This window comes from Astatotilapia calliptera, chromosome 15 (assembly GCF_964374335.1).
Source record: "Astatotilapia calliptera chromosome 15, fAstCal68.1, whole genome shotgun sequence".
NCBI classification, from domain to species: Eukaryota; Metazoa; Chordata; class Actinopteri; order Cichliformes; family Cichlidae; genus Astatotilapia; species Astatotilapia calliptera.
Genome location: NC_137436.1, coordinates 27,334,651 through 27,361,636, shown reverse-complemented (window position 1 = coordinate 27,361,636; position 26,986 = coordinate 27,334,651). Strand labels below are relative to the sequence as shown.

The 26,986-nt window shown below is 43.7% G+C and overlaps 1 protein-coding gene and 1 long non-coding RNA gene across 9 annotated transcripts; one reads left to right on the top strand and one right to left on the bottom strand.

Moving 5' to 3' along the window:
- The first annotated feature begins 799 nt into the window (after positions 1-799).
- LOC113037487 (C-1-tetrahydrofolate synthase, cytoplasmic-like) lies at positions 800-10,254 on the top strand. Of its 8 annotated transcripts, none has more exons than XM_080289489.1 (12): positions 800-846; positions 2,085-2,187; positions 2,249-2,353; positions 3,501-3,560; positions 5,337-5,390; positions 5,479-5,615; positions 5,734-5,834; positions 6,252-6,388; positions 6,538-6,649; positions 6,906-7,033; positions 9,144-9,208; positions 9,407-10,254. In XM_080289489.1, exons 1-11 carry the CDS (start codon positions 815-817, stop codon positions 9,189-9,191), a joined length of 1,017 nt encoding a protein of 338 aa, XP_080145615.1. In that variant the 5' UTR covers positions 800-814; the 3' UTR covers positions 9,192-9,208; positions 9,407-10,254. The 8 variants fall into 8 exon arrangements, with proteins under 8 accessions (XP_080145615.1, XP_080145612.1, XP_080145614.1 ...); XM_026194627.2 differs by lacking the exon at positions 800-846 and adding an exon at positions 972-1,116 and having other exon boundaries at positions 2,269-2,353; XM_080289491.1 differs by lacking the exons at positions 800-846; positions 3,501-3,560 and adding an exon at positions 972-1,116 and having other exon boundaries at positions 2,269-2,353.
- A 10,065-nt stretch (positions 10,255-20,319) lies between these two features.
- On the bottom strand, positions 20,320-21,344 carry LOC113037493 (uncharacterized). The gene is made up of 3 exons (XR_003274628.2): positions 21,148-21,344; positions 20,985-21,074; positions 20,320-20,907 (listed from the first exon to the last, which is right to left on the bottom strand). It is a non-coding gene; the product is annotated as an uncharacterized LOC113037493 (long non-coding RNA).
- Between the last annotated feature and the right edge of the window lie 5,642 nt (positions 21,345-26,986).

Sequence of the window (26,986 nt, the reverse complement as noted above, 5' to 3'; positions counted from 1 at the left end):
CCAAGTCCCTCCTCCTCCCTGACAGGTTGCCATGTAATTGGCTGAGAGCAGCGTGGGCTGTCCCTCCTGGTTCCTGCGGTTTGACCTTTGGTCCACCATCCCAGTATCAATCTGGTTCTCCTGGCTGGTTTGATTCAGTTCTAAGCAGTAATTCCTCATACATACACAGACACATTCTCACACAAACACACTCACATAGGCTCAGGTTACCTTCATGATAGTGTCAGAAATTCTGAGTGACTGAAATGTTTTTATTTTAGGGTTTTGTAACAGAGGAACAAATACAGCTCGCATATGTGGAGCTGGAACAAAAAAGTTTCTATTATCATTACCACTGTTATTATATTTTAGTAATACATGTGAATCGTGTAGTTGTGTTAAAATATTGGAAGTGAACTGTTAAACCACAGCTGTAAGTGTACGGCCAGAATGAATGTTTCTGTGATCAAATACTTATAGTAAATAAAATAACATGAATAAAGTTAACAGTCACTGTGGTCCCAGTGTGGACAGGAAGGAGAGATTGTATTTCTTTTATTTTTTCTGATTACTCAAATTCATTGACTTGTATAACTATTTCCTTTTTGTCATAGGACTATACCAAAATAAAAGCTCTGTTACCTTTTAGTTAATCTCATGTTATACTCAGCTCAGGAAATGGAACAATGATCAGATGACTTTTTATTTGTGTTTAAAAGCACAAAGACTTTACAACATGTGAGATTTGGTCTTTGCTCCTGACTGTGACCCACACACCACACGATCAGTGGACTCCTGCTCATAAAGTCAAGTTGAGCTAGTGTGCACTCTGAGCATGTGGACAGATGTACAGGTAACTCAGCGCAGGTAAGTAAAGACCTACATGAGCATAGCTTCTGTAGACCGAGGTGAGATAAGGAGAAGTGTGCAGCTGTCCACATACCCAGCTCAGTCTGATCGATCAATAAGCGATACCCGTTCAGTCAATAATTAACTCCTGTCAGACGCTGTGGCTGCCTCTCTCCCTCCTCACATAGTATTTTTGTCACTGCTGGGCTTCCTTACTTTGACAGAAGCTCCACAGAGACGGAAACATCTGCTGCAGCTTTTTGTCACTGCCTCTGCTCTGCCTCTCAGGTATGAAGCTGCTGCTCTTTCAGCTTCTCTTTGTGCTTGTGCAGCTTTCAGCAGCTTTCTTGAAGTCGCATAGAGTTTCCTGAAGTTTCGGGAATCTTGGAAAACTTCAAGCTGCTGGAGGTGAACGTGGCAGCGCTGCAGAGGAGTGTGTGTTTGTGTGAAGCTGCACAAGTCTCGGTTCAATTCTTCTCTGCAGAGCGGCTGTAATCATTAACATGTGAGCTTCACTGTGAGGTTAGAAAAGCAGCTGCGAGTGCTGACGGTGAACTTTAAACAACCCTCCAAACCTTTAATGAAGCTTTTTATACTTCATTAAAGTTCAGAAAAAGTAAAGGTTCTTCATTTTGAAGCCATCACAGATTCAGAGACTGTCACTCTGTGTATCTCTGCTTTTTCAGTCTCTGTTTACTTTATGCTGATGATGATGAGGATTACAATGAAGGGAAACAGTTAAACACGCTCACAGTTTGTGGGAGACGGCTGCAGTTATTAACCCTGTCCGCCCTGGAGCTCCTGCCTCTCGTGATATCAGAGCTTTCTCTTGCTTTGGGTCCGTCTGAGGCCCCGGTTGGCATTTTGTTTGACTTTAAGTTTGCTCTTTTCACTCTTGGGTTATTTTGTGTCGTCGGCCTTTCTGAGTGCTATCGTCCTAACAGGAAATAAGAGAACGTTTAATGTTGATGTCATGAGCTCGTGTGTATCGGTTGGGTCACATCCATTCTAAGCTGGATAAACGTTCAGAGAGGATAAAGACATGAAACACTGTAAAAACGTCTGCAGGTCTTTTTTCTCAGGAATATTTCTGAACTTGTGAATTTTATGCATCGCAGTCACAGTTGATCAAAGTCCCTAAAGTTTGGTTTGCCTATCACCCCTCACATTTCCAGATGTTTCCAGATTTTTCCATCCATTTTATTGATTATCCTCAGTCAGCTGAAGCTCTTTCTCTCTCTTGCTCTCTCTTTTAGTCATGTTGTCCTTGGCCGCCCACTCGCTCTGTGTCAGGGCCACCGGTTACCAACAAAGCCTGCACTCCATAGCAACTGTCATCTCCGGGAACAAAACGTCCAAGTAAGTCTCAACCCACCAGAACGGCTTCTGAGTCCGTTAACTGTCTGACCTTTGACCCCAGCCCTGTGGCTGTGTGTGCAGAATAGTGAGGGAGAGACTGAAGAAGGAGGTGGAGAAGATGGCGAGTCAGTTCTCCGGGTTCAGACCGGGCCTGGTGGTCCTGCAGGTGAGAGCCTGAAGCGCCCCCTTCTGGATGGAGCGATACTTCAAACCGATTTTTTTCTAACAACCTCACAGTGACCTGATCAGGTCGTTCTCTGAGCTCCGCCATCATAACTCAGACTAGACTTTACCCGGGGCTGCTCTCTGCAGTTTACCTGTGCACACCTGTTGTCACCTGTCAACAAAAAGCAGCTTTGTTTTAGTGTTTGTGACCAGATGAAACCAGTCAACTGAACTTTGACCTCCACTCCCAGCTCAGGCTGGAGCTCCTGGTCCTCTCACACAAACACACAAACATGTGACTGCCTCCCATCTCGTTTCTGTTTACGACAGAGCAGTGACCAGGTGACGTGTGCACCTCAATGATATTGTAATGACCTGGCTGGGGTTGTTAGCCAGGTGCATTCTGGGTATTGTGTTGTCTCTGTGTTTTCTATCGTTCTGCTAGTTCATATGTGTTGATTTGCATGTTGTGTTAGTGTTATGTTAATGTAAGCCACAGTGAAGTTGATGTGTGTTCTGTGGAGGGGGGTGAATTGGTATAGTTGGCTGACACCGCGACTCTATGTGGTGGGAGCGTGATAGGGGTTCGGTGTCAGCAGTGTTACGTGGTGTGAAATAATACGGCAAATAAATGACTGGTGTGAACCACTACTGCCTCCTGCTGGATCATTTGGGGATTATCAGTCTGCTGCTGAGACGCTTGGGGTCGTGCGGTGTATGAGGCACGAGCGCTCTCCACTCGCTGTGAAGTGTAGCGATAGCCGCTAGCGCCCCGCTAGCCGTTTTAGCTAGTGAGCAGTTTAGCCAGTTTAGCTCCACTAACCCACGGTCGTTACAATATAAATGACAGAACATTAGAAACACCTGTGACTGCTGAGTGCGTGGCCATCATTTTCAGTCTGTTTGTGAAAAATGGGACAAACCTCCAAAATCTTACAGCAGTTTAACCTGAGGGGACAAAAACGAGCGACCAAAAATCAAAGAAGTTCTGTCAGTAAAATTAAAAACACGAATGATGTAGAAATAAAAAGCCGCAAATAAGTCGGGAGCAGCTCAGGATCCTCCAGGAGGAAACAAACATGTCAGAGAATGAGAAGGATGCAGGATCCTGCAGGATGGCTATTTTTAACTGTATGTGTGTGTCACAGGTGGGAGACAGAGATGACTCTAACCTGTACATCAGCACCAAACTGAAGGCTGCAGCTGAGGTGACCAACATACACACACTCGTTTTCCTATCTTAGTGAAGACATGTAATTGACAATATTTTCCTTAGTTGCTTACCCTAACTGTTACGAACCATCTCTGCTAGGGGTTAAGGGAGGTAACATAAATGAGATTCTCAAGGGGAAGATCGGAGTCGAAAATGTTTTATTACAAAAAAACTCAGAGAACTGAAAAATAATAGCAGCATTTACTACAAACAAACAAACAACCGATGCAAAAACAACTTCCTCGCTTAAAGCTTCAACCAGTAGAAATCAAAATTAGCCCCATGGGCTGTAGCACAACTAACATTACTCAAGAGAATCTCAGTCGAGACAGGGATTTACAAACAAGGTTACCAGACAGAAGCACGCAGACTGCACACTCAGTTGAAAACAGCAGACCCAGAATGAATGTTCTTCAGCCTTTTAAATAGGGATGGGTACCGGTGTCCGGTGCCATGATGGCACCGGTTCTGACATAAACGGTAGTAACCAGACCGAAAAGCAGCGCACATTTCGGTGCTTTATTTCGGTGCGTTTTTTTCCTGAGCTGTGATACACTTTAGATTCTAGCCAATCATTTTACGTTTCCGAGGATAGTAGGCGGGGCCAGGTACGTACGTTCTGTTAGAGCAGAGCTACAGATTAAAAATGTCCAAGGCGAAGCGGTCAAAAGTCTGGCTGTACTTCATAGCAAAAGATGCAAACTCAGCAGCCTGCAACAAGTGCTTTAAGCTGATACTGTGATACTGTCAAAGGAGGTAACACCTCAAATCCGATGAAACACCTGGCGACGCATAGCGTTTTTTTTAAAAGCCCAGAAATGCGCCGTATTTGATAGCTTGCCGCGAGACCTCACACCGAGCACATCTACTGCCGGTGGGTTGCCTGTTATGCAACATCTCCCAAAAACACGAAGAGGAGAGTCCTGGCCCCTAGCCCTGCCAGTGTAGCAGAAATGATGACGGATGATGGTGGCAGCAGCCGTTCTTCTCTGCGTGAGTAGCTAATTTACGTTGAGTAGGCTAACCACGTTATTACATTAATGCATGTAAGGTGAGCTAGCAAACATCATCATAGCTACATGCAGCTGTCTTCTTGTTTGATGGCAGATACTCCCTTCACCCTGGCTAAAAAGGCTAAAATGACCAAAGAAAAAGTGGAAAACAGTTAAACATGAGAGGTTTTTGGACAAAGTTTGTGTTTTTTCCATTGTTTAAGCACTGCTTCCAGCCAAGAGTGATACCATATATGCCCCATAGCTGCAGAAAAGGCTAACATTGTTATCTTTTTACAAAAAACAGCTGAACATGAGAGGTTTTTGGACCAATTTTGTGTTCTCCATTCTTTAAGCACCGGTTTGACCACCGGTTTGAGCACCGTTTGAGCACCGGCACCGTTTCAAAAGTACCGATTTGGCACCGGTATCGGATAAAACCTAAACGATACCCATCCCTACTTTTAAAGATGCAAGTGTGCCCAATCAGTCACTGATTGGTCTAGCATCCCTCAGCTGGTCCAATAGACTTTCCCTGGAGGTGCAAGCCACAGGTTCCCAGGCAGCCAATTGTCTGAGTGTGTTGTCACACTCAAATTTGCTTGAAGGAAGTCTGGCTCACTTCTTCCAAGGCTAGGGGCCGTAACACTAACCTTAACCCTCAGCTTAAACCTCAGCCTCAACCTAACCATAACCTCTGGTCCTTCCGTACACACACATGCACACACACACACACACGCACACAGTGGGCTGATGCAGCTTCACTTTGTTTCCTGCAGGTTGGAATTGAAGCCAAACATATCCGGCTGCCGAACACAACCACGCAGGACGAGGTCTTCATGCATCATCTTCATCGTCATCATCTTTTCTCCGTGACGTGATCGAAGGTCTGATTGGTTCTTGTTTTCTGTCGCCCTGCAGGTGCTGCACAGCATCATGTCTGTGAATGAGAACGCGTGCGTACACGGTCTGATCGTGCAGCTGCCATTGGACTCCGCAAACTGCATTGACACTGAGTTCGTCACCAACGCTGTGTCCTCGCAAAAAGACGTAGATGGGTCAGTGAGCGCATCACTTCCTGTGTTCATCACCAAATACTCATCACTAACACTGTGTGTGTGTGTGTGTGTGTGTGTGTGTGTGTGTGTGTGTGTGTGTGTGTGTGTGTGTGTGCAGGCTGAGCTGCATTAATGCAGGTAAACTGTCTCGAGGAGATCTGAATGACTGCTTCATCCCCTGCACCCCCAACGCCTGCATGGAGCTCATCAGACAGACAGGTAGCAGCACACTGGGAACACTGGGAACATTGGGAATTCTGAGAACATTCAGAAAACTGGGAACATTGGGAATACTGAGAACATTCAGAACACTGGGAACACTGAGAACATTCAGCACACTAGAAACACTGGGAACATTGGGAATTCTGAGAACATTCAGAAAGCTGGGACTATTGGCAACACCGAGAACATTCAGAACATTGGGAACACTGTGAACATTATGTCATTCGTTGAAAGTGGCGGATGCGTCTCCTGGGGATAAACGGTGGTTAGGTGTAAAGACCTGCTGCAGACACATAATTGTAACCACATGATTGTAAATCTGAAATCATGTGTTTGTTGTTCATCAGACATACAAACATCATCACTGACAGTTCCAGTAAACACCTTTGCCTGTGACTTCCTGTACCTGTGCAGGCGTGTTTGTGGCGGGGAAGCACGCGGTGGTTATTGGTCGCAGTAAAATCGTTGGCGCTCCGATGCACGACCTGCTGCTGTGGAACCATGCCACTGTGACCACCTGCCACTCAAAGACACCTGACCTACCTGAGCAGGTAACAACATGCAGATACGAAATAAATCATGAAATGAATAAAAGCTAACCTAAAAAGCAAAATTAAAAAGTTAAAATTCAAACAAAATCACCTTTAAAATCAAACAGAACAGATTGCCTCCATCACTCAAACACTTCTTGCGTCTGCAGGTGGGCCGGGCTGATATCCTAGTGGTGGGGGCCGGCAGAGCAGAGATGGTGAGAGGAGAGTGGGTGAAGGAGGGTGCCGTGGTCATTGACTGTGGAATTAACCATGTCCCCGGTATCAGCATCCCCTTACGCTTATTGACTTCCTTTTTCCAGCCAGCAGCTTGTTTTTTTTTTCTTTTCTTTTTAACCAATCAGAAGCAGGATTGTTTCCACAGGAACCCCAGCTGGGTGGAAACAATCCTGCGAGTGAATCAATCCTAAAATGATCTGCAGTGGAAAATATAAACCAATGACCAAGTTTAGCTCTGAGCTTTAAAACTGTAATTCTTTAAAATGATTCACTCTGTGACCTTTGACCCCTGCTACAGATGAGACAAGGCCCAGCGGTAAGCGAGTGGTTGGAGACGTTCACTACTCCTCCGCCAGTCAGAGAGCAGGATACATCACACCTGTTCCAGGAGGGGTGGGGCCAATGACGGTGGCCATGCTCATGGAGGTATTTATTTTATTTTATTTTATTTTATTTATTTATGTTTTTATTTTTGTTTTACTTTTCAGTCTCATCAGATTTTACTCTTTTACTTTTGAGCATTACATACTTTTATTTTTTATCAAATTCAAATGAAATCAAATCATTTTAGATGCATGAATGACAAAAACTTAAAACAGGTTAAATGATCTCCTCATAAGAGCTCTTTCATCCAATCAGACACAGCTTTTGTGGTTCTGTACATTACCACAATTAATTTTAAAGGAAACAAGTCAGATCCAGTTGAAGAGTAGACTTTCAGCTTTAAGTTGGGTTGAACAAAAAGATTGCATAAAAAGGCGATAAATATTTTTTAACACAATTCCTTCATTTCAGGGGCTCAGACGTAATCTGACAAATTAAATAAGTGAAAATAAAATATTCATTTCTAACTTGGTTGAAAACTTATTGCTGGCACTGACAACCTGAAGTCATGGACATCATGAAGTGAAATGCTCGGTTGGGTTAAGATCAGCTAACTGACTTGGTAATTCATGAATTTTCCACTTTGCTTTAATAAACTCCTGGATTTTGACTGTATTTTTGGGTTATTGTCCATCTGTATTATGAAACACTGTCCAATCAACTGGACTTCATTTAGCTGGATTTGAGCAGACAGTTTGTCTCTGAACACCTCAGAAATCATTTAGCTGCTTCAGTCCTGTGTCATATCATCAATAAACACTAGTGTCCCAGTGCCACTGGCAGCCATCACACTGCCTCCATTGTGTTTTAATCAGAATCAGAATAGTTTAATCATCCCTAAGGAAATTATGTTGGTTGCAACCACTTCAAGACAATAACAGTAACAGGCTGAACTAAATTAAATAATACAATATTTTAGAACAAAATATAAGAAATAGGTCCAATATATACAAATATGACTTTTACAGGAGGAAATTGTGCAAAATGTGTGCATGATGTAGTATGCTTTGGATCATGTGCTGTTCGGCACCGTCTCCCCACCTTTTTCTTAAACTCATCTGTCCAAAGAATGTTTTTCCTGAACTGTGCTGGCTTTTTTAGATGTTTTTCAGCAAAGTCCAGTTTAACCTTTCTATTCATGAGGCTTACAAGTCGCTTGCACCCTGCACTGAACTCTCTGTATTTACTTTCATGCAGTCTTCTCTTTATGGTAGACTTGGATATCCGTACTTTTACCTCCTGGAGAGTGTTATTCACGTGGTTGGCTGTTGTGAAGGGGTTTCTCTTCAATGATTCTGTAATCATCCACCACTGTTGCCTTCCGTGGATGTCCAGGTCTTTTTGCATTGTTCACCAGTGCTTTTTTTCTTTCTCGGCATGTACCAAAACTGTAGATTTTGCCACTCCTAATATTGTATTCTCTAATGTTTTTATTCTGTTTTCACAATTTAAAGATGGCTTGTTTCACGTGTATGGAGAGCTCCTTTGACTGCATGTTTTCTGCTCAAGAAAAATCTTCCAAATGCAAGCACCGCACCTCAAATAAACTCCAGGTCTTTTATCTGCTTAATTGATAATGACATGAAGGAGTTGCCCACACCTTCCCATGAAATAGCCTTTTAGTCAACTGTCCAATTACTTTTTATTTTAAAAACAAGTTGGCACATGTTGAGGAGCTGATACTCCTAAACCCATCATCCAATTTGAATGTGGATACGCTCAAATGAAAGCTGAGGGTATCCACATTATGTCCATGTTCGTCATATAACTATAATTGGAATATGTTTCAGTAAACAGGCAAAAAAAAAACTCTTTTTTGTGTCAGTGGCCAAATATATATGGACCTGACTGTATGCTATATGTGCAGAACAAATTGAAAACAGTAGAAAACATGGAGCCTGATGGTCTAAGATTTAATAGGTACAAAAGAAAATTGTCTGCATATCGGCTGATCTAGTTCAGTTGAAAATGTAAGCAGCAACTTGGGAAACAAACACACAAATCTGAGGAGTTTCGAAAATGGGGAAATGGGGTGAAAATGGGGGTGGTCTTAAAATCGGAAGATTGGGAGTGTTGGCAGGTCTGACGGTTAATCGGTTCCTATTGTGGTTTTTCTTTAATCGGTTCCTATTGTGGTTTTTCTTTGTTTCAGAATACGGTGCAGAGTGCTCAGCGCTTCCTCCTGAAGTTGAGGAGATGAAACATCGACACTGACGGGTAAAACTCGGCTCAAACTTTCAAATTCCAACCAGGGTTTCCTCTAAATTCATCAGAGCTAATTTATTGTCATGATCAGTTTTTGTCACTGAAGGACACTCTGCAACCAAAAAAACTGCACATGTATAAATGATTAAATGTATTTTTGTTTGGGTTCTTATAACTGACAGTTTCTTCACTTTGTTTGTATCCCTGTAGGCAGACAGCTGTGGACAGGTGAACAGCTCATACACAGAGATGACATCGTCAGAATGAAAGCAGAAACACTTCTTGTTTCAGAGGCTGAACTCGTCCGTATTTTTTCTTTTGTCTTAATTTTTTTCTGTAATTTATTTTCTGATCTGAGAGATTTCTGACGTCTGTCAAAGTTTGACTGTGACTCCAGCAGGACCTCAGAGTTCAGACGCACTGAGCTCGATGAGGCTGTGGGTGCTGCGCTTTCCTGCAGTATTAAACCAGGTGTAAGTACATGCCCAGCATTTATTTATTTTCATTCTTTTGTTACTTTGATTTTTAAATAGTAAAAATCGTTTACCTTCTTGTATAAAAAAATCTCTGACAGTAACAGTTTCTGTACTTTCAGTTTAAAAGAAGTGATGGATAAGAACTTCGTGGGGCTTTTATTGTGAAAAGCTGCAACTTTGACTCAATTGAGCTTCATATGAACATCCTTGCATTCAAGGATGTTCATATGAAGCTCGATTTAGTCAAAGTTGCAGCTTTTCACAATAAAAGCCCCACGAAGTTCTTATCCATCACGTGTTCACCTTCAAAATCATCAGCAGCTTTGTTTGCTCAGGGATCAGAGGTTGTTGTCATGGAAACATCGTCAGCTGCTTCCTGCTGGCAACTGAAGTCAGGCAGACTAACCAGAGATTTATGAAGGATCAATGTATTGGTTATTGGCAGAAAAGATCATATAATATTATTTTATTAGAACACGTGTTTGAGGTTTCATCATGCAAATAACGTGTAAATCTGAAAATTTACTTCTAATTGTACTCTGTCTAAATGAAGTGTTCAATAAAGTTAAGTATTCAAACTCATTTATACATTCTGTTATTTTTATTAGAGACACAAACCTGAAGAACAAAAACATCTGGCCGCATATAAAACATGGATGACTGCGAGAAACAATGCACACTAAAATGTTTGTCATCTGTCCCCAAATCTGACGGATATGACCAAAATCTTCAAAATAAACTCCCTGCTTGACTCAGAGCTGAGAGCAGAGACTCAAGCTGTGTCCCAAAACGTAGGCTGCATCCTTCGGAGGCCGCATTTGAAGGCCGATTACGTCACAGCCAGGCGACGAAGGCTGTCCCAATTCGTCGACTCCTTCAAATGTGGCCGACAAATGCGTCCTTCATTTCCCCGAATTTGAAGGACGGGTCGGGTGTGTCCTTTGTGGCCCACCATATATCCCAGAATTCATTGCCCGGCCCAGCCAATTCCAGTTTTCAACAACGGCGGCCGCTACTAAGTTTTAATATTACTCTTATTACTCTTTCTGGGTCACAAAAATAACTTTGAACATATTTTCAGGCAAGAATGTAGTTGAATAACCTGCTTGGTTTTTCAAGATATATTTGCATATTCACATATTTGCAGAAGTGCTCTGACGTTTTCGGAAATGTCTGTTACCCACCCGCTCAATAGCTAGCCGGGGGGTTCAATCGTCACTCGAACCAGCAAGAGCAGCGGACTCCTGGCTTCATCGTTTTCAGACCCCTGCTGTCTTTCGTTACTCAGGTTAAACATGATATATAAGTCACTCCGATAACTTAAAAATGTAATTGTTTGGCTTTTTTCTGTGTTTTTTTTGTTCCGGAGTAAATCTGGTTGGCTGAGATCAAAGTTATTAGATTAATAAAGTTTTATTTAATCTAATCCATCGGGTGGGTTCCTCCGGGATTTTCACAAAGCTGAATAAATGTCAAACAGAAAACGGATTACACAGAAGTGTGAGACGGTCGAGAATTTACCCCAGTGTCCTGTTGTATTTTAGATAGCAAGGAGCAGACGGCTGAGTTTATTAAACTCCACCGAGACAGCGGTGACATAAATCTGAAGGCTAGACTGTCCCATTTCACAGTCTCGCACTTCCGGCCTTCTTGGTCTTCGAAGGACCTGGCCCACATTGACCGCGAAGGCAGGGTCCTCCGAAGGATGCGGCCTACGTTTTGGGACACAGCTCAAGGCAGGCCAATTACGTCACAGCGACGCGATGAAGGGTGTCCCAATTCGAAGTGTACTTCAAATGCGCCCTTCATTTTCCCAAATTTGAAGTGTAGTCTGGCATAGACTTCATGGTCCCATACATCCCACAATTCATAGCGCGGCGGTGAGTGTGGATATTTTGTTCGGAAAAAGATGGCAGATGCCTGAAGCGCAGCGGCCGAAGAGCAATGTTCCCTCTAAGCTGCGCACGTGCGCAATTGCGCACTGCTGGCATGGTCTCTGCGCACAGAAAATCTGCGTTGCGCACAAAAAAAAATCTAACCCAAATTGAAATTGTTGGGAGATTTTGAGTTTTGTGTTATGTTTATTTGTAGCTTCATTTAAAGGAAGAAGAGCATATGAGTCGTACAACTGCAGGAAAGGGAAGTGAGACATTGTGTGAGAAAATATGTGCTGTGACAGCAAAACAGCTACCTCCTGTTTCAACAGATAGCTAACGGTTTTTCCTTTTAAGGAGTTGTTATTGAATTCTATATATGCCACGCCTGTTGTTGTTTGAGTATAAATAAAGGATGTACTGAGAGCCCCGCGCGATTCCTCTGTGACACACACACAGTGCACACGTTGGTGCAGAGATCGTGTCGGGGCATCGCCCATGTACATGTAAAAATCTTTGAGTCTGTGTTTCTTGCCTCCTAAGAGTTTTCTCCGCACAGAAATTACAATTAATACTGTCACAACCCGGCTCAAAGGAAGTGACAAGCAAGTGGGAGACCACACACAGGCTTTTAAACATTGTAAGATATATTTAATGAAAATAAGGTGAAGCAACTTCAACACAATTTAAAGGACAAAACAGCCATAACTGAAGCCTCAAATGAACTTGATGGGTGCCAGACGGAGAGAGTCAAGGTGTCTTTATACATTGGGACTGGCCTTCTTAGGTGTGCTGCATCTATAATTTGGTCAGCTCCACCTACCTGCAAGAAACAGGTAACAGAAAAACCAAAACACAAGGCCAGCCCACTGGCTGTCACAATACTTTAACAATTCTGTTTTGCAGTGTTAGTCAGTAAGTGACTGGCTGCTCCCGTATGGGATTAGAACGATGCCATCTTATCCCATAGTCCAGCCAATAATGTGATTCACATTCGTATATACACAGCTAATCAACTTCGTTGGCAGGCTATGACAGCGTCCTTATGTGCCGACACCAGTGTTTTAGCTAGCAAAGCGGCGTGGCTGATGTGGAGTGAAGCCACGTTAATGACAACGCGTACATTGGAGATGTGAGCAGGACAGATGGAACAATTGACGGAAAAAATGTGGACTTTATACCAGTTTTTAAATTGTGTTGATAGGTCACGTAAAACCAGAGTTATGATAAAAAATATCTGCAATGTTTGTTTTTTTCCTGAATACTATCATTGTTTATATTTACTGCAGGAAGAAACGGTAAAAACTGTGTTTTATAAGGAAAACACTCTCCGCCTGTGAGCAAAAACAAAACCAAAAAACTCCCACCCTTTCCTATTGGTGGGAAAATGTACCATGTCGACCACTCAAAAACTGATATGGCAACATGGCATTTAGTTGTTTAGGAAGGGGGAAGTTTTAGGAATGACAGCAATGTTTTGAGATGTGAGAGATTTGCGACGTTTAGCGAAAATCTTGTGTAGTTAGTGTGTAGTGTAGTCAATAATTCTGTTGTGTGTGACAGAACAATGAGGCAACTACTGAATGTTACAGGTGGTACAGGAGTGATACATCTCCTGTTGTCAGGCCTGCAGGTATCAGGCTGTTGTTCTCCTTTATCTCATAGTGGACAGAAATACATTTTTGGAGTGGCACAAATAATTTGTGTGGCATCAAATTTGATGCAGAACAGCTGATTGTTCTGTAAATAGTTTGAAATGTTTATTTAAAAAAACGCTTTGGCTGCATTTTTAGGTAAACAGCTGAAAAAAACTTTGTTGTTTGCAAAACTCAGTTACTTTTTTTGAAGGAGTAACTATATAATTAATTGCCCAACATTTGTCATTACATACTGTATTTTGCAGACTGGGCATTACAGGACTCAGAGCTGTGATAGCAAGTCAGAGCTTTATAAAAAAAAAAAAAAGAAAGCCGTGTTTTCAAAATTGGAGTTATTTTTACTTCCAATAGTGTTAACATACTACACAGGTCATGAATAACATTTTTTTTTTTAATTTTCATTGTAAGTCGGCTAAAGCAGTTAATTAAAAGTAGACTAACATAAATGTAAATGCTGTAATTTGATTATTTTAATAAACCATGTAACTTGGATGGATTCGATGCTGGCGTGACCACAGTGCACACGTCTGCTGTTGCTCACAGTGGTCCAAGGGACTGCTCAGGGAGTTTGTGTGTTCCCTCAGACACATGAAAAATTAGAGGGAACATTGCCGAAGAGTAAACTTTCAAAAGTAAGTACTGAATATTATGTCACTTATTTATGTGCGAATGTTTAATAATGAAGAACATTAAAACATTACTGTTGGCCACATGTCGGCAAAGTTATGTGACATTAGTGATGCTAGTACTTGCAGTGTTAACTTGGTTTTAAAGCCTTTACTTTATACGCCGTTCAATAGTTGGCCTTAATTTTACAGAGAATGTGATGATTTTATGGATAATTAAAGTCAGTCATATATCCACAAACACAACAAGCTGAAAGTCAGTGATGCTGCTCGGTTTGCAGTCCTGAATATCACGGCACAAGCAGGATTCACTGCACTGTTAATGTTAGTTATGTTATATTGCTGCCTCTGTTCGGTGGTGTCGAGCCAAATGGACTTTAACTTATGTTTGAACGAACTGATGGTTCACTCGTTAAGCTGATAGAAAGATGCTTTAATCACAGGAGTCACACATGTGTCCACTGTACCATCTGGGAACTCTTCTTGTTTAGTACTCGTAATAACACAAACACTAAATCCTCCTGTTTGTAGCAGTGTATACACCTGAGACTGTCACCTGTCTGTCTGTCCTGCACTCTCTCTTCTTTTCTTTCTCTCTGATTGTGTAATAAAAGTCTGAACATGTATTTATAAGTCACACTTGTGTTTGAATGCTGCAGCTTATCACACATTTGATTTCCATGTGTGACAACTGCAAGTGTCCAGAGTGAGGACAGACTGAGGGACCCACTGCTGCACATCATCTGTGAGGCTTTGCACCCCTGATGATCCACCAGGACAAACTCAGCAGTGTGTGAGGAAGAGGAGGAAGAGCCAGCAGCAGCTGACAGATGGAGAGAATAGACAGACTGTTCCCTGTTTGTGAAGGACTGCTAGAAAAGTTTAAAATAACTGTCTGTCCTGAATCAGTCTTATTAGGTAATGTTCAAATAATTTTATCATTCCAGTGTTTTCAGTGTGGGAGAAAGTATTCAGGGCCTTCACGTTACACACTATGAAAGGCAGCAACAAGTTTAATACTCGGAAACCTAAAGTATGTATCAGCAGCAGAATGAAGCTAAAAATAAATGTTTGTTTCAGTTCTATGAAGCTTTGAGTATTTTGGATTAGTAGTACTGCTGTGTTTGTTGCATCATATTGCTGTAATTGTTTATATGCTTTATATATTCTGAGGTAAGTTGATCTACAGTGTTACATCATATTCTATAAGGATGTTATGTGTTTGTATACTTTCTGCCCAGTTTGACCCATTTAGCAGAAGCCAGCCTGTTTAAGGCTCTGATATCTATTCTGTATGACTTAAAGCAGTTATGACATGGTCTGATTTTCTCACCCAATAAAGGAATATTTAATATATCAGTCTACTCTTCATTTTATCAGAAACAGTTTTCACAGCTCCTACATTTTCTTTTAGCACATATATGTAGGCATTGAGCCAAATGTAATAATGCCAACAAATTAAACGAACAATATTTGTCTCTTATACATCTGTACATACACTGTCAAAGATACTTGTCTTTGAGTGAAGATTTAAGGTGATAGGAAATACAAATAACTGCAACTTGAATCTTTGACCCAGAGTTCACGCTCACTGCTGTAATATATCCTGTAATATATATATATATATATATATATATATATATATATATATATATATATATATATATATATATATATATATATATATATATATCATAATAATTATCATAATAATCTGACAATAAATATAATATTGGCTATATTATATTTACATTACCAAAGTGAGATGACTTTAGTCTCATGAACAACATTAGCTAATTGTTATATATAAAACACCCAGCACGCCCCTGCGGGCGGTTTATCCTTCGAGCTCGGGTCCTCTACCAGAGGCCTGGGAGCTTGAGGGTCCTGCGCAGTATCTTAGCTGTTCCCAGGACTGCGCTCTTCTGGACAGAGATCTCCAATGTTATTCCCGGGATCTGCTGGAGCCACTCGCCTAGCTTGGGGGTCACCGCACCTAGTGCTCCGATTACCACGGGGACCACCGTTACCTTCACCCTCCACATCCTCTCGAGCTCTTCTCTGAGCCCTTGGTATTTCTCCAGCTTCTCATGTTATATATATATATATATATATATATATATATATATATATATATATATATATATATATATATATATATATATATATATATATATATATGTATATGTATATATATACACATATATATATATATATATATATCATAATAATCTGAGGATATATTACAGCAGCGATTCTAGGATTAGGGCTTTGGGGGTGCTGAGCACCCAGAGAACTGCCCAGCCAGGCAAGATAAACTTTACACGTCACCATGAGACTTCTGGAATAAAAAAAAAATACATATCCAGGGCTCTAGAGTGCGACCAATTTGGTCGCAAATGCGACCAAATTTTTCAGTGGTGCGACTAAAAATAAATATTTGGTCGCACAGGTGCGACCAACTGTTCCGGTAACAAAAAAAAAATCTCTGTAACTCTCCGTGTGGTCAACAACAGACACACATTATGCCCCTATCGTGGACTAAACCAATCAGAGATAGTCAGGGGCGGGACCTCTCTGATTGGCCGTGGTCCAGTTGAAAGTGCAGGTGGAAGAGAGAGGTGAGTAGCTTGAATAAAGCGATATCAATTCATTAACGGATTCCACACAAAGACCTAAACACGGAGCGGACCCAACACATCAGAATCAGCTTCGTCTTTCTCGGCTTTCTCACCCGACGGCCTGAACACGGACACGCTGTCGGAGCTTAGCGATTCTTCAGGTCCGCGCTGTGTTTACGTCTTTTTGCGCTGATTCTGAGCTGCAGGTTTTGCCTCTCTCCAACCAAAATTCACCGAGCCTGCAGCAAAAGAAGCAGCAAACTGCGCTTCACATTTGATCAATGTCGTCATGAATTCCCTCTGACTTTTGCTGTTTTGCTTCCACCACGATAAAAATCACACTTCCTGCACAGCTCTCTCTCTCTCTGTACTTCAGGAACAGTTTCCCGTCTCAAATCTGTTTTCTGCATTATTACCCACCAGTCTAGCGTTGTTTACAGCGCTTTTTCTTTTTTCACTTAAATGACCTCGGACAAGAAAGCCTAATTTCTGCTGTTCAATACTGAAGAAATTAAAATTTCTTAAAATTATGCAAAATTGCAGAATATTTTTAAGGTTATCTGCTATAAAAAGCCTGACCAGGAAAATCTCCTTCATGTTTTCCTGTGTTTTATTCTCAGTTACTTTCACACAAAGGCATCTGCTGTGATTTTCACAATTCTGATGAAGTCTCATGTGTATCAGTACTGATAAATGATCAGAATTATAATATTTCTGACTGTCTGAGGCTAAATTGAATCAAATCAGGACTTTGAGAACCGGAATTGAATGGATTATAGAAATCAGTGATGATACTCAGCCCTAGTGAGCAGCCTAGGCCTGAGAGAAGTGGATGTACTGTAGCTGTGGGTAATAAGAAAAGATGAAAAGAACTATTGATAACGTTTTTGTTAAGTTAAGGCCTGATCTGTCTGAAATTCATAGCCAGTGCTCTGACACGGTGCCATCAATATTTGAATGCTGAAAAAGCACAGTGTATCCAGAAAACACATTATATGCTGCAGTAAATGCACTGCCCAAGTGTCCCCTCTCCCCACGGCCTTTCAGCAGCAGACAGCAGCAAACAGGTCGTCAGAGGAGGCCAAGATGATGATCAAGTTTTTAACATTTTCTACAATATTGACAAAGCACTTTAAGCACAAGTTTGTTAGTTAATAATTTAGAAATTAATATTGTCTGTATGGACTCCCCCCCCCCCAAAGAAAGTGCACATGTAAAACTGCGGTGTTAAGCGATGCGGTTGAAAAATTTGAGTGCGCCTAACTTTTGTGCCGGTACGCCTAAATTTTTAAAGTTAGGCGTACCGGTGCGCCCATGTCAAAAGGTTAGTCTAGAGCCCTGATATCCTAACCTTAATTACTGGGGGAGGATAATGAATAATGCTCATAGTGAGTAAAAAGTCAACAGTAATAATACAGATACATAAAAAAAACCTCCTCCCAAAGCAGAATAAATTATTACAAAATATTGACAAAAAAACTATAAAAATGGAGGCAACTTTGCCTGTGGTAGAATGTATCAAATGTATGAAAAAATCTTTACTGCAGATACTAATTTTATGTTGTAAGATTTATGAGTGTCATGCTTTCATAGTGGTACTTGGGAGAGCTTGACATTTTCTCAGGTGGTACACACTGTAAAAAATTTGAGAAACACTGATAAGGTAGGTGTATGTGTGCTTTTGGAAAACATTTAAAGCTGCTGTACAGAATCTTTGAAACAAGTTAGCTTAAAACATTTTTAGAATATAAACAGAGCATCTGCTTCTCTTTACAGCTCCTCACTCCACCAGGGCTGTTTGGCACTTTCTGATAGTGTGCAAATGTGATCTACGTACTGCGGCAGTCATACAGACAACTGGACGGTCCAAAAGTTGGCCTACCTATTACTGGCTGAGGTTTCAGTAGAGTTGTGACTGAACCACACATCAGTGGGTTTTGGTCAGTGGGTTTTGGTCAGTGGTTGTTCATCAATGGTCATGAGAATCTGCATAATTAAGATTAAGGAACTGACCTCCCAGCCCATTGTTCCTTAGGTGAGCTGGTTTCAGTCATTATGCAAATCAAATCACTTTTATTGTCACATCACATGTGCAGGTACATTGGTACAGCACATGTGAGTGAAATTCTTGTGTGCGAGCTTCACAGGCAACAGAGTTGTGCAAAATACAATAATGTAAACAAGCAAAATACAAGAATGGCTACATCTGAAACTAATAATTATATGTACAATATATAATAGTATATGCATTTCTGGATGTGTATACTAAATATTTTTCTACGTGTGTGTGTGTGTGTGTGTGTGTGTGTGTGTGTGTGTGTGTGTACACATATTTTACAAATTAAATAGAGTAAACAATAAATAAAATATATAAGATAAAATATACAGAGTGAGACATGTGCAAAACAGTGGCATTACTGTACAGTATGGAGTGCAAAATGTTGAAGTTCTAGTTGTGAGGGTGAGGTGTCTATGATGTGTTCAGCAGTCTGATGGCCTGATGGAAGAAGCTGTCTCTCAGTCTGCTGGTACGGGACCGGATGCTGCAGAACCTCCTTCCTGATGGAAGTAGTCTGAACAGTTTATGGCTGGGGTGACTGGAGTCCTTGATGATCCTCCCCGCTTTCCTCAGGCACCGCTTCCTGTAGATGTCTTGGAGGGAGGGAAGCTCACCTCCAATTATCCGTTCAGAGCACCGCACTACTCGCTGGAGAACTTTGCAGTTGTAGGCGGTGCTGTTGCCATACCAGGTGGTGATGCATCCAGTGAGGATGCTCTCAATGGCACAGTGATAGAAGGTCCTGAGGATGCGGGGGCTCATGCCGAATCTTTTCAGTCTCCTGAGAAAGAAGAGGCGCTGCTGGGCCTTCTTCACTGTTTTGTTTGTGTGTACTGACCACATAAGATCCTCAGCCAGATGTACACCAAGGAACCGGAAGCTGCTCACTCTCTCCACAGCAGCGCCGTTGATGGTGATGGGGGTGTGTACTTCTCTGCACCTCCGGAAGTCCACTATCAACTCCTTTGTCTTTGCGATGTTGAGGGTGAGATGGTTGTCTTGACACCAGTGGGTCAGGGCGCTGACCTCCTCCCTGTAAGCCGTCTCATCACCGTTGGTGATAAGACCCACCACTGTAGTGTCGTCCGCAAACTTCACAATGATGTTGGAGCTGTTAGTGGCTGTGCAGTCGTAGGTGTAGAGTGAGTACAGGAGAGGGCTCAGTACACACCCCTGTGGAGCACCAGTGTTCAGTGTGACGGGGGATGAGGTGATGCTGCCCAGTCTGACCACTTGGCGTCTGTCAGACAGGAAGCTAAGGATCCAGCTGCAGAGGGAGCTGCAAAGTCCAAGATCCTGCACTTTTTGAGACTGATCCAACATTATTCTTGAGAGACAGATCATTTGATTTTACACTTTTACCTGAATGTGGCTCCTTTTTTGAATAAACTTCCTTATATCCATTATGAACCTGGCTGTCGCTCTGTACACACACACACACACACACACACACACACACACACACACACACACAACAGGAGTTATAAGGCTAATGGGCATTCAGTCAGTTAGCTAGTTAGTATCCATTTCAAACAGGACAGTGGTAACAACAGTAGGTTACGGACAATTTTAAGTTTTAGATTTTAAATAGGCTATAGTGGGAGCAACAGGACAGTCAGATGTTGCTGATTTTACTACAGAGTAGGGCGGATTGTAGGGTAGCAAACATCGACGGAAAAGTTTTCAACACTGCAGGTTACCTGGTGTAATGTTTTTCAGCTAAAAAGAAACATGGTCTGACTCCTACCTAACTATATGTGACCCGTGGTAGGTACCTATTTAAAATAGGACAGAGCCGTAGGCGCACAGTCAGTTTAAAAGAGTTTAATTTTTAATACAAAATAAAAGAAACAGTGTAACAGCAGCACCTAAAAACAATTAAGAACGTTACCTTATTAAAAAACGATAAAACTGTGCGATTGCCCGTGAGACGGGACGAGCGCTGCGGGGAACCGTTTAAAAACAAATCGACATAGCACACAGGTTAAACATGGACGGCAACTCACACATGACCCCAAATGGGTAAAACACTATAGAAAAAAAAGTCAAAATCTTCAGTGCCGTCTTCACTCGGGCCCACCGCTGTGCATGCAAAAGCGGGGAGACAAAAAAAGGATTTGTTTTCCCTGCAGCGCCTTCACCGTCTGCGACAATATATATATATATATATATATATATATATATATATATATAAATAAAGGGGTTAAAATACTCAAAGGATCAATATCTGTGGTGCCTACTGATACAGAAAAAGTAAAACCAAAAACCAAAACCATCGACAGCCGCAGCAGTCAGTCTGTCGGCTTACACCAGTTTAAAACAAATTAAAACACACTGATGTGTCGGGTCCTTTGCCCGCAGCCAGAAATCCACCTGGCAAAGCAGCAGCTCGGTACTCTGTGAATAAAAGACAGGAGATCACTAGCTGGACAATAAAACACAGGAATATTCCTCCACTGAATTGGTTTTGTTACCTGTCCACAAGTTCGTGTCACACCCTAATAAATGTGGGTCAGTGGCGATGAAGTCCACTATACCGTTCTCACGGGAGCAATGTTTCCCACCTACAAGGGTGCAAATAACTGTAAACCTCTGCCAACAGCCAGAGCTCAAGTGGTACATTTTTGTGTAACCTACCGTTCTAACAGAAGTTTAGGGGAAGGACGCGTATCAGACTTTCATAGTTAAGAAACACCAACTTGCCCAACTCGGACCAAGCACTCGCAGCTTCAGGTTTGCAAAAGAATACCCAATTGCCCACACCTGCGCTTATGAAAGGAGCGAAGACCCGCTCCGCCCACCAGGGGCGGTCCCAAATCTCCAGGTCTCACCTGTCACATATATAAAGAGTAACTGAAGGTTAAATGCAGCTAACATGTCCAGGCACTTACACCTCCGCTCTGCTGCGTCTCAGCCACAATCGCTCTGGCAGCAAGGGCAGTGTTGCCAACTCCTCAGTAAGGAAAATCGCTATTGGTTGTCCTAAAAGTCGCTAGAAGTCGCTCAATGATGTCATCGCCTAATTTGCATAATTGGTCATGCTAATAATTGTAACCTACATTGTTGGAGAGAGAAATAACATCGTGGAAGAGACAACGTGAGTAAAAAACGTCCTAAATGCATTTAGAATTTATTTAGAACTAGAAATTTAATTTATTTTAGCAATTATTGTTTTTTTTAATGTCACAATTCCAATTCGCACAGATGGCTCATCTGCTCACAGACCAGAGGAGGTGAGAAAATGCATTTTTAAGGAGCTCCATTCATCCTCGAGTTCACATGGTGAGAATGGTTATATGTTTATGTCCTCATAAAAGAAACCAAAGAGCTCATCATTTGACCTTCAGTACAGAGTTTAGCTCATTAGTCTCTGCTCTTTTGTGATGTCACTTCCAGCTGCTCTGACCTCTAAATAGCCTTTTCTTCCTCTCAGTCTGCTTTCTGATTCAAACACTCACCTGTCTACGCCTGAGCTCATTACATCAGCTGGTCTTGACCTTTGGCCACGCCCTCTGGTTTTTTTACACCTCTTTTCTGTGATTCTCCTTTCCTTGTAGAAATCATTTCTAAACCGTGGCTTTAAGAAGAGATGCGAAGTTTCTAAGAAGAGGAAGATCATATTTATTTAAACCATCACTACAACTGAAAAGCAGAACATGTGACTTTATACAGAGCAATAATTCATGAGCAGAGCCTAAGGTGGCGAGAGAACTGAGTTGTGACTCTCAGGTAGAAAGGTAACCTTTATCTAGTTGATCCAGAGAAAAACGGACTCTGTATGATCATTCAGCTGTTGATCTCCTCCTCCAGATGTTGATCCCTTCCTGCAGGTGTTGATCTCCTTCTGCACGTGATCCATCATGGCTTGTCAGCGTCTTCGTGTCATCTTTTAGCTCCAGTTTGTTCTCCGCCTGACATAAAGTTCTGCGCAGACACTCACTCGGGTATGCAGCGCCTCCTCCCTATATCTGCCTCCTCCCCGTCCTCAGCATGGTCTCGCTGGACACAGTTTGCGGTGCTCTGTTGTTCTCTGGTCAGCTGATCCACAGCGGCATTCACGGCAGCTCGGACCAGCGTGTAAGCCATCTGAAGCAGCTGCTGCTCGCTGTGGTCAAAACCGAGGAGGTGGAGGATAAGCTGGATAAGGTGAGGAAGAGCTGCCCTCCCAGCACTCCTCCTCCTCTTCCTCCTCCCTCTCCTGGGGGCAGAGCTCAATTCGAATGAACGGACCGTTTGCCGGTGCCTGAAGGGAGGAGGAGAAGGCCTGGAATGAGCTCTGAAGCTTCTTATGGAGGAATGACCCAGCGTCCGCAGAGTCACTGAAAACCTTGAGTGGTCTCCCCACGGTGATGTCATCGACCTCACCAACTCTTTGGAAGGTCTCTGGTCGATGTTCCTTCACCTCCTCATACATTTCTCCTGCTGCTGGTTCTCCTGGATTCCCAGTTGCAGCTCGATCCTGTGCCGCCTCCACGCTAGTCTCCACTATGACAGTTTCCTGAACAGTGTCCGTCTGAGCCACTCCCACCGCCACCATGTCTTCCTGTGGGCGCCTATTTCTTCCTCTGATGAAGAACCTGTGCAGCTTTTTCTGGGCCTCCCCCTGCACCTCCTCCCTCTGCTGGTATGATGAATTCCTGGACTTCCTGAACTTTGGCCATGCCCTCTTGTTAGCTCTCTTGTCCTGTGACTGAGGCTCCACCTCTGAATCGTGCTGCTGCTCTGGTTGTTTCTCGACTTTCTTCTGTATACTTCTGATGCAAATGAGCTCCGAGGAGAACCTCCTCCACCACCTGCACCTCCTCCTGTTTCTGCAGTGCCCCCTGCAGGTTCCTGTGGGTGGGGGCCTCTCCCTCCAATCCACTGAATTTTTTGAGGTCAGCTCCTCTTTCAACTGTGGTGTCTGAATGTCTCACCGTGGTTTCATTTTCCACCACCTCCAGTGGCTCCTCCCCCTCACTCCTGCTCCGGGTTTTTCCTAGCAGCAGCATGTTCAGAGGACCCCTTAGCTTCCTTTTCAGGCTGACGCTCTCCGCTCGCCCCACGTTTTCTCCGCCCTTCATCGCCATTGAAGGAAAATGTTTCCTGAAAGCGTCTGTCAAACCCTGCACATAGATTCATCAGCAGCAGGTTATTAAAGTCACACACATACACACACACACACACACAAACAGACACACTGAATCCTGAATTAGATTATACAGTCAGTATTTGGGGAAATTAAATTATTTTAAAGATCAATGACTGAGTAACAGCTGAGACGCTGTGCTGCTGGGGTTAACTGTCTATCACAGCTGAGTGGGGTGAAGGTGTGAGGAGCGAACATCAGCTGACCATCCACAGGTAGGTCCGGGCGCTCACCTGATTCTTCTTCCACCTCCTTGGGTGAACCAAGGAGGGTGAACAACCCAAAGCTGTTGCGTGAGGCGACAAAAACAAGTCTGACCCATGAAACTGAGGGGACAAGAAGGAGGCCTGTGAGGAGCTGTCCTGCTGCTCCTCTGGCTCACCTCCACCTCTGAGGAGTTCAGCCATCATCGCCTGCTTGAGGTGAGTCAGTGCAATTCAGGTACACCCTCACAGACACTTCCAGTTGGCCTCAGACTCCAAGTGTTTACATCATGACAGGAAGTTTCTCCAAGATGGCGCCACGTATGGATGCCCTGGTGCTTCAGTGCGTTACTTCTGTTTTGTTTTTGTGCATAACTTCTGTGTCTGGGCACTCCTCTGGATATTCTTACACCAGAGAAGAGCTTCTTAACTACAGGACTACAACACCTGTGGATTTACTTCCGATATTTGTCACATCTGCGGCAGATTTACTGGAGACTCTGATCAGGAAAGTGAGACGCTGAAGGAGAGGAAAGCGAACCGGCGCTCTCGTGCGTCTGAGGAGACGTGGACTGCGAACTGCTCTTCCTGGGATCTTCCTTTCCAACGTACGCTCACTCAGGAATAAGATGGACGAGCTGGCCCTGATGAGAAGCATGAACAGAGACTTAGCCTCCTCCTGTGTCTTATGTTTTACGGAGTCATGGCTCTGTGAGGACATCCCGGACTGCGCTCTCAAGCTGGAGGGTTTTCATCTGCTGCATGCGGACCGGCAGGCCTCTCTCTCTGGTAAGACCACAGGTGGAGGTGTCTGCTTCTACATTAATAGTGGCTGGTGCACAGATGTAACAGTGATTGCTCAGCACTGCTCTTCCTCTCTGGAATACCTTTTTATTCACTGCAAACCGTTTTTTCTCCGCGGGACTTTGCTTCATTCATCTTGGCCGCTGTTTACATCCCGCCAGATGTGGATGTGCAGGCAGCTCAGTGCGCACTCACGGAGCAGATACTGCACATGGAGCGGACATTCCCGGACTCTCTCATCTTTGCTCTTGGGGACTTTAACAAAGCCAATCTGAGCCATGAGCTTCCGAAATATAAGCAGTATATTAAATGCCCGACCAGAGAGGAGGGGACATTAGACCATTGTTACAGCACGATCAGCGGGGCCTATCGTGCGGTGCCCCGCGCTTCACTCGGACTTTCTGACCACGTCATGATCCACCTGATCCCCGTGTACAGACAGAGGCTGAAGCTCTCCAAACCTGTCGTGAGGACTAAAAAACTGTGGAGCAACGAGGCTGTGGAGGAGCTTCGCACGTGTTTGGAGTCTACAGACTGGGACACAATGAAGGCTGCTTCTAACAGCTTGGATGAGTTTACGGACACTGTCACCTCCTATATCCACTTCTGTGAGGACAGCATTGTGCCATCACACACCAGGGTGAGGTATAACAATGACAAACCCTGGTTTACTCCTAAACTCAAAAAGGTGTGGCTGGAAAAGAGAAAGGTGTTCAGAAGCGGAAACAGGGACTGCTACAAAGAGGCCAAGTACAGGTTCACTAAAGAAGTGGACGTTGCTAAACATCAGCACTCTGAGAAGATGCAGCAGCAGATCTCAGCCTCTGTGTGGAAAGGTTTTAGGAATATCACCAACTACAAGCCTAAAACCCCCCACTCCACTGATGACTTGCTCTTGGCCAACACCCTTAACGACGTTTACTGCCGTTTTGACGAGCCATCAGGCAGCCTTCACACCTCCAACGGCCCCAACAAAAGAGACACTTTGGACACTCGTTCCCCCACCTCTCCCCCCTCCACAGAGCCATCACCACCTTCAAACACTTCACCTACAACACCCCCCTCCTCACCCCACACAAAGGAGGATTTCACACCACCTCCTCCTACCACTACTCTTCATATTCATGAAGCAGATGTGAGGAAGCAGTTTAAGAGTCTGAATGCTCGAAAAGCTCCTGGCCCAGACGATGTGTCTCCTGCCACCCTCAGACACTGTGCAAACAAGCTGGTCCCAGTGTTTTCTGGCATTTTCAACTCCTCACTGCAGGCATGTCATGTGCCTGCCTGCTTCAAGTCCTCTACCATAATCCCTGTCCCCAAGAAACCTAGGATCACTGGACTAAATGACTACAGACCTGTGGCTCTGACATCTGTGGTCATGAAGTCATTTGAGCGCCTGGTTCTCTCCTACCTCAAGACCCTCACGGCCCCCCTCCTGGACCCCCTGCAGTTTGCATACAGAGCCAACAGGTCTGTAGATGCCGCCATCAACATGGCTCTACACTTCATCCTGCAGCATCTGGACTCCCCAGGAACCTACGCCAGGATCCTGTTTGTGGACTTCAGCTCTGCCTTCAACACCATCCTTCCAGACCATCTCCGAGGCAAGCTTTCCCAGATGAATGTGCCTGATCCCATCTGCCGGTGGATCACTGACTTCCTGACGGACAGGAAGCAGCATGTGAGGCTGGGAAAGAATGTCTCAGACTCCCGGACCATCAGCACCGGCTCCCCTCAGGGCTGTGTTCTTTCTCCTCTGCTCTTCTCCCTGTACACCAACTGCTGCACCTCCACCCACCAGTCTGTCAAGCTAATCAAGTTTGCAGATGACACCACCGTTATTGGACTCATCTCAGACGGGGATGAGTCTGCCTACAGGAGGGAGGTTGAACGTCTGGTGTCCTGGTGCAGCCACAACAACCTGGTGCTGAATGCCCAGAAGACAGTGGAGATTATTGTGGACTTCAGGAAGCACACAGCCCCACTCCCCCCCATCATCCTGACTGACACCCCCATCACCTCTGTGGACTCGTTCCGCTTCCTGGGTACCACCATCACCCAGGACCTGAAGTGGGAGCCTACCATCACCTCCGTCATTAAGAAAGCCCAGCAGAGGATGTACTTCCTGAGGCAGCTGAAGAAATTCAACCTGCCAACACGGACGATGATGCAATTCTACACTGCAATCATCGAGTCCATCCTCACCTCCTCCATCACCGTGTGGTACGCTGGAGCCACTATCAGGGACAAACAGAGACTGCAGCGTGTTGTGCGCTCTGCTGAGAAGGTGATTGGCTGCAGACTCCCATCTCTGCAGGACCTGTACACCTCCAGGACACTG

Coding starts and splice junctions, on each gene's coding strand:
- LOC113037487 (XM_080289486.1), top strand. CDS start 815: ATGTGGACAGATGTACAGGTAACTCAGCGCAG. Junction 847..2,084: donor GTACAGGTAACTCAGCGCAG/GTAAGTAAAGAC, acceptor TCTCTCTTTTAG/TCATGTTGTCCTTGGCCGCC. Junction 2,354..3,500: donor CGGGCCTGGTGGTCCTGCAG/GTGAGAGCCTGA, acceptor TGTGTGTCACAG/GTGGGAGACAGAGATGACTC.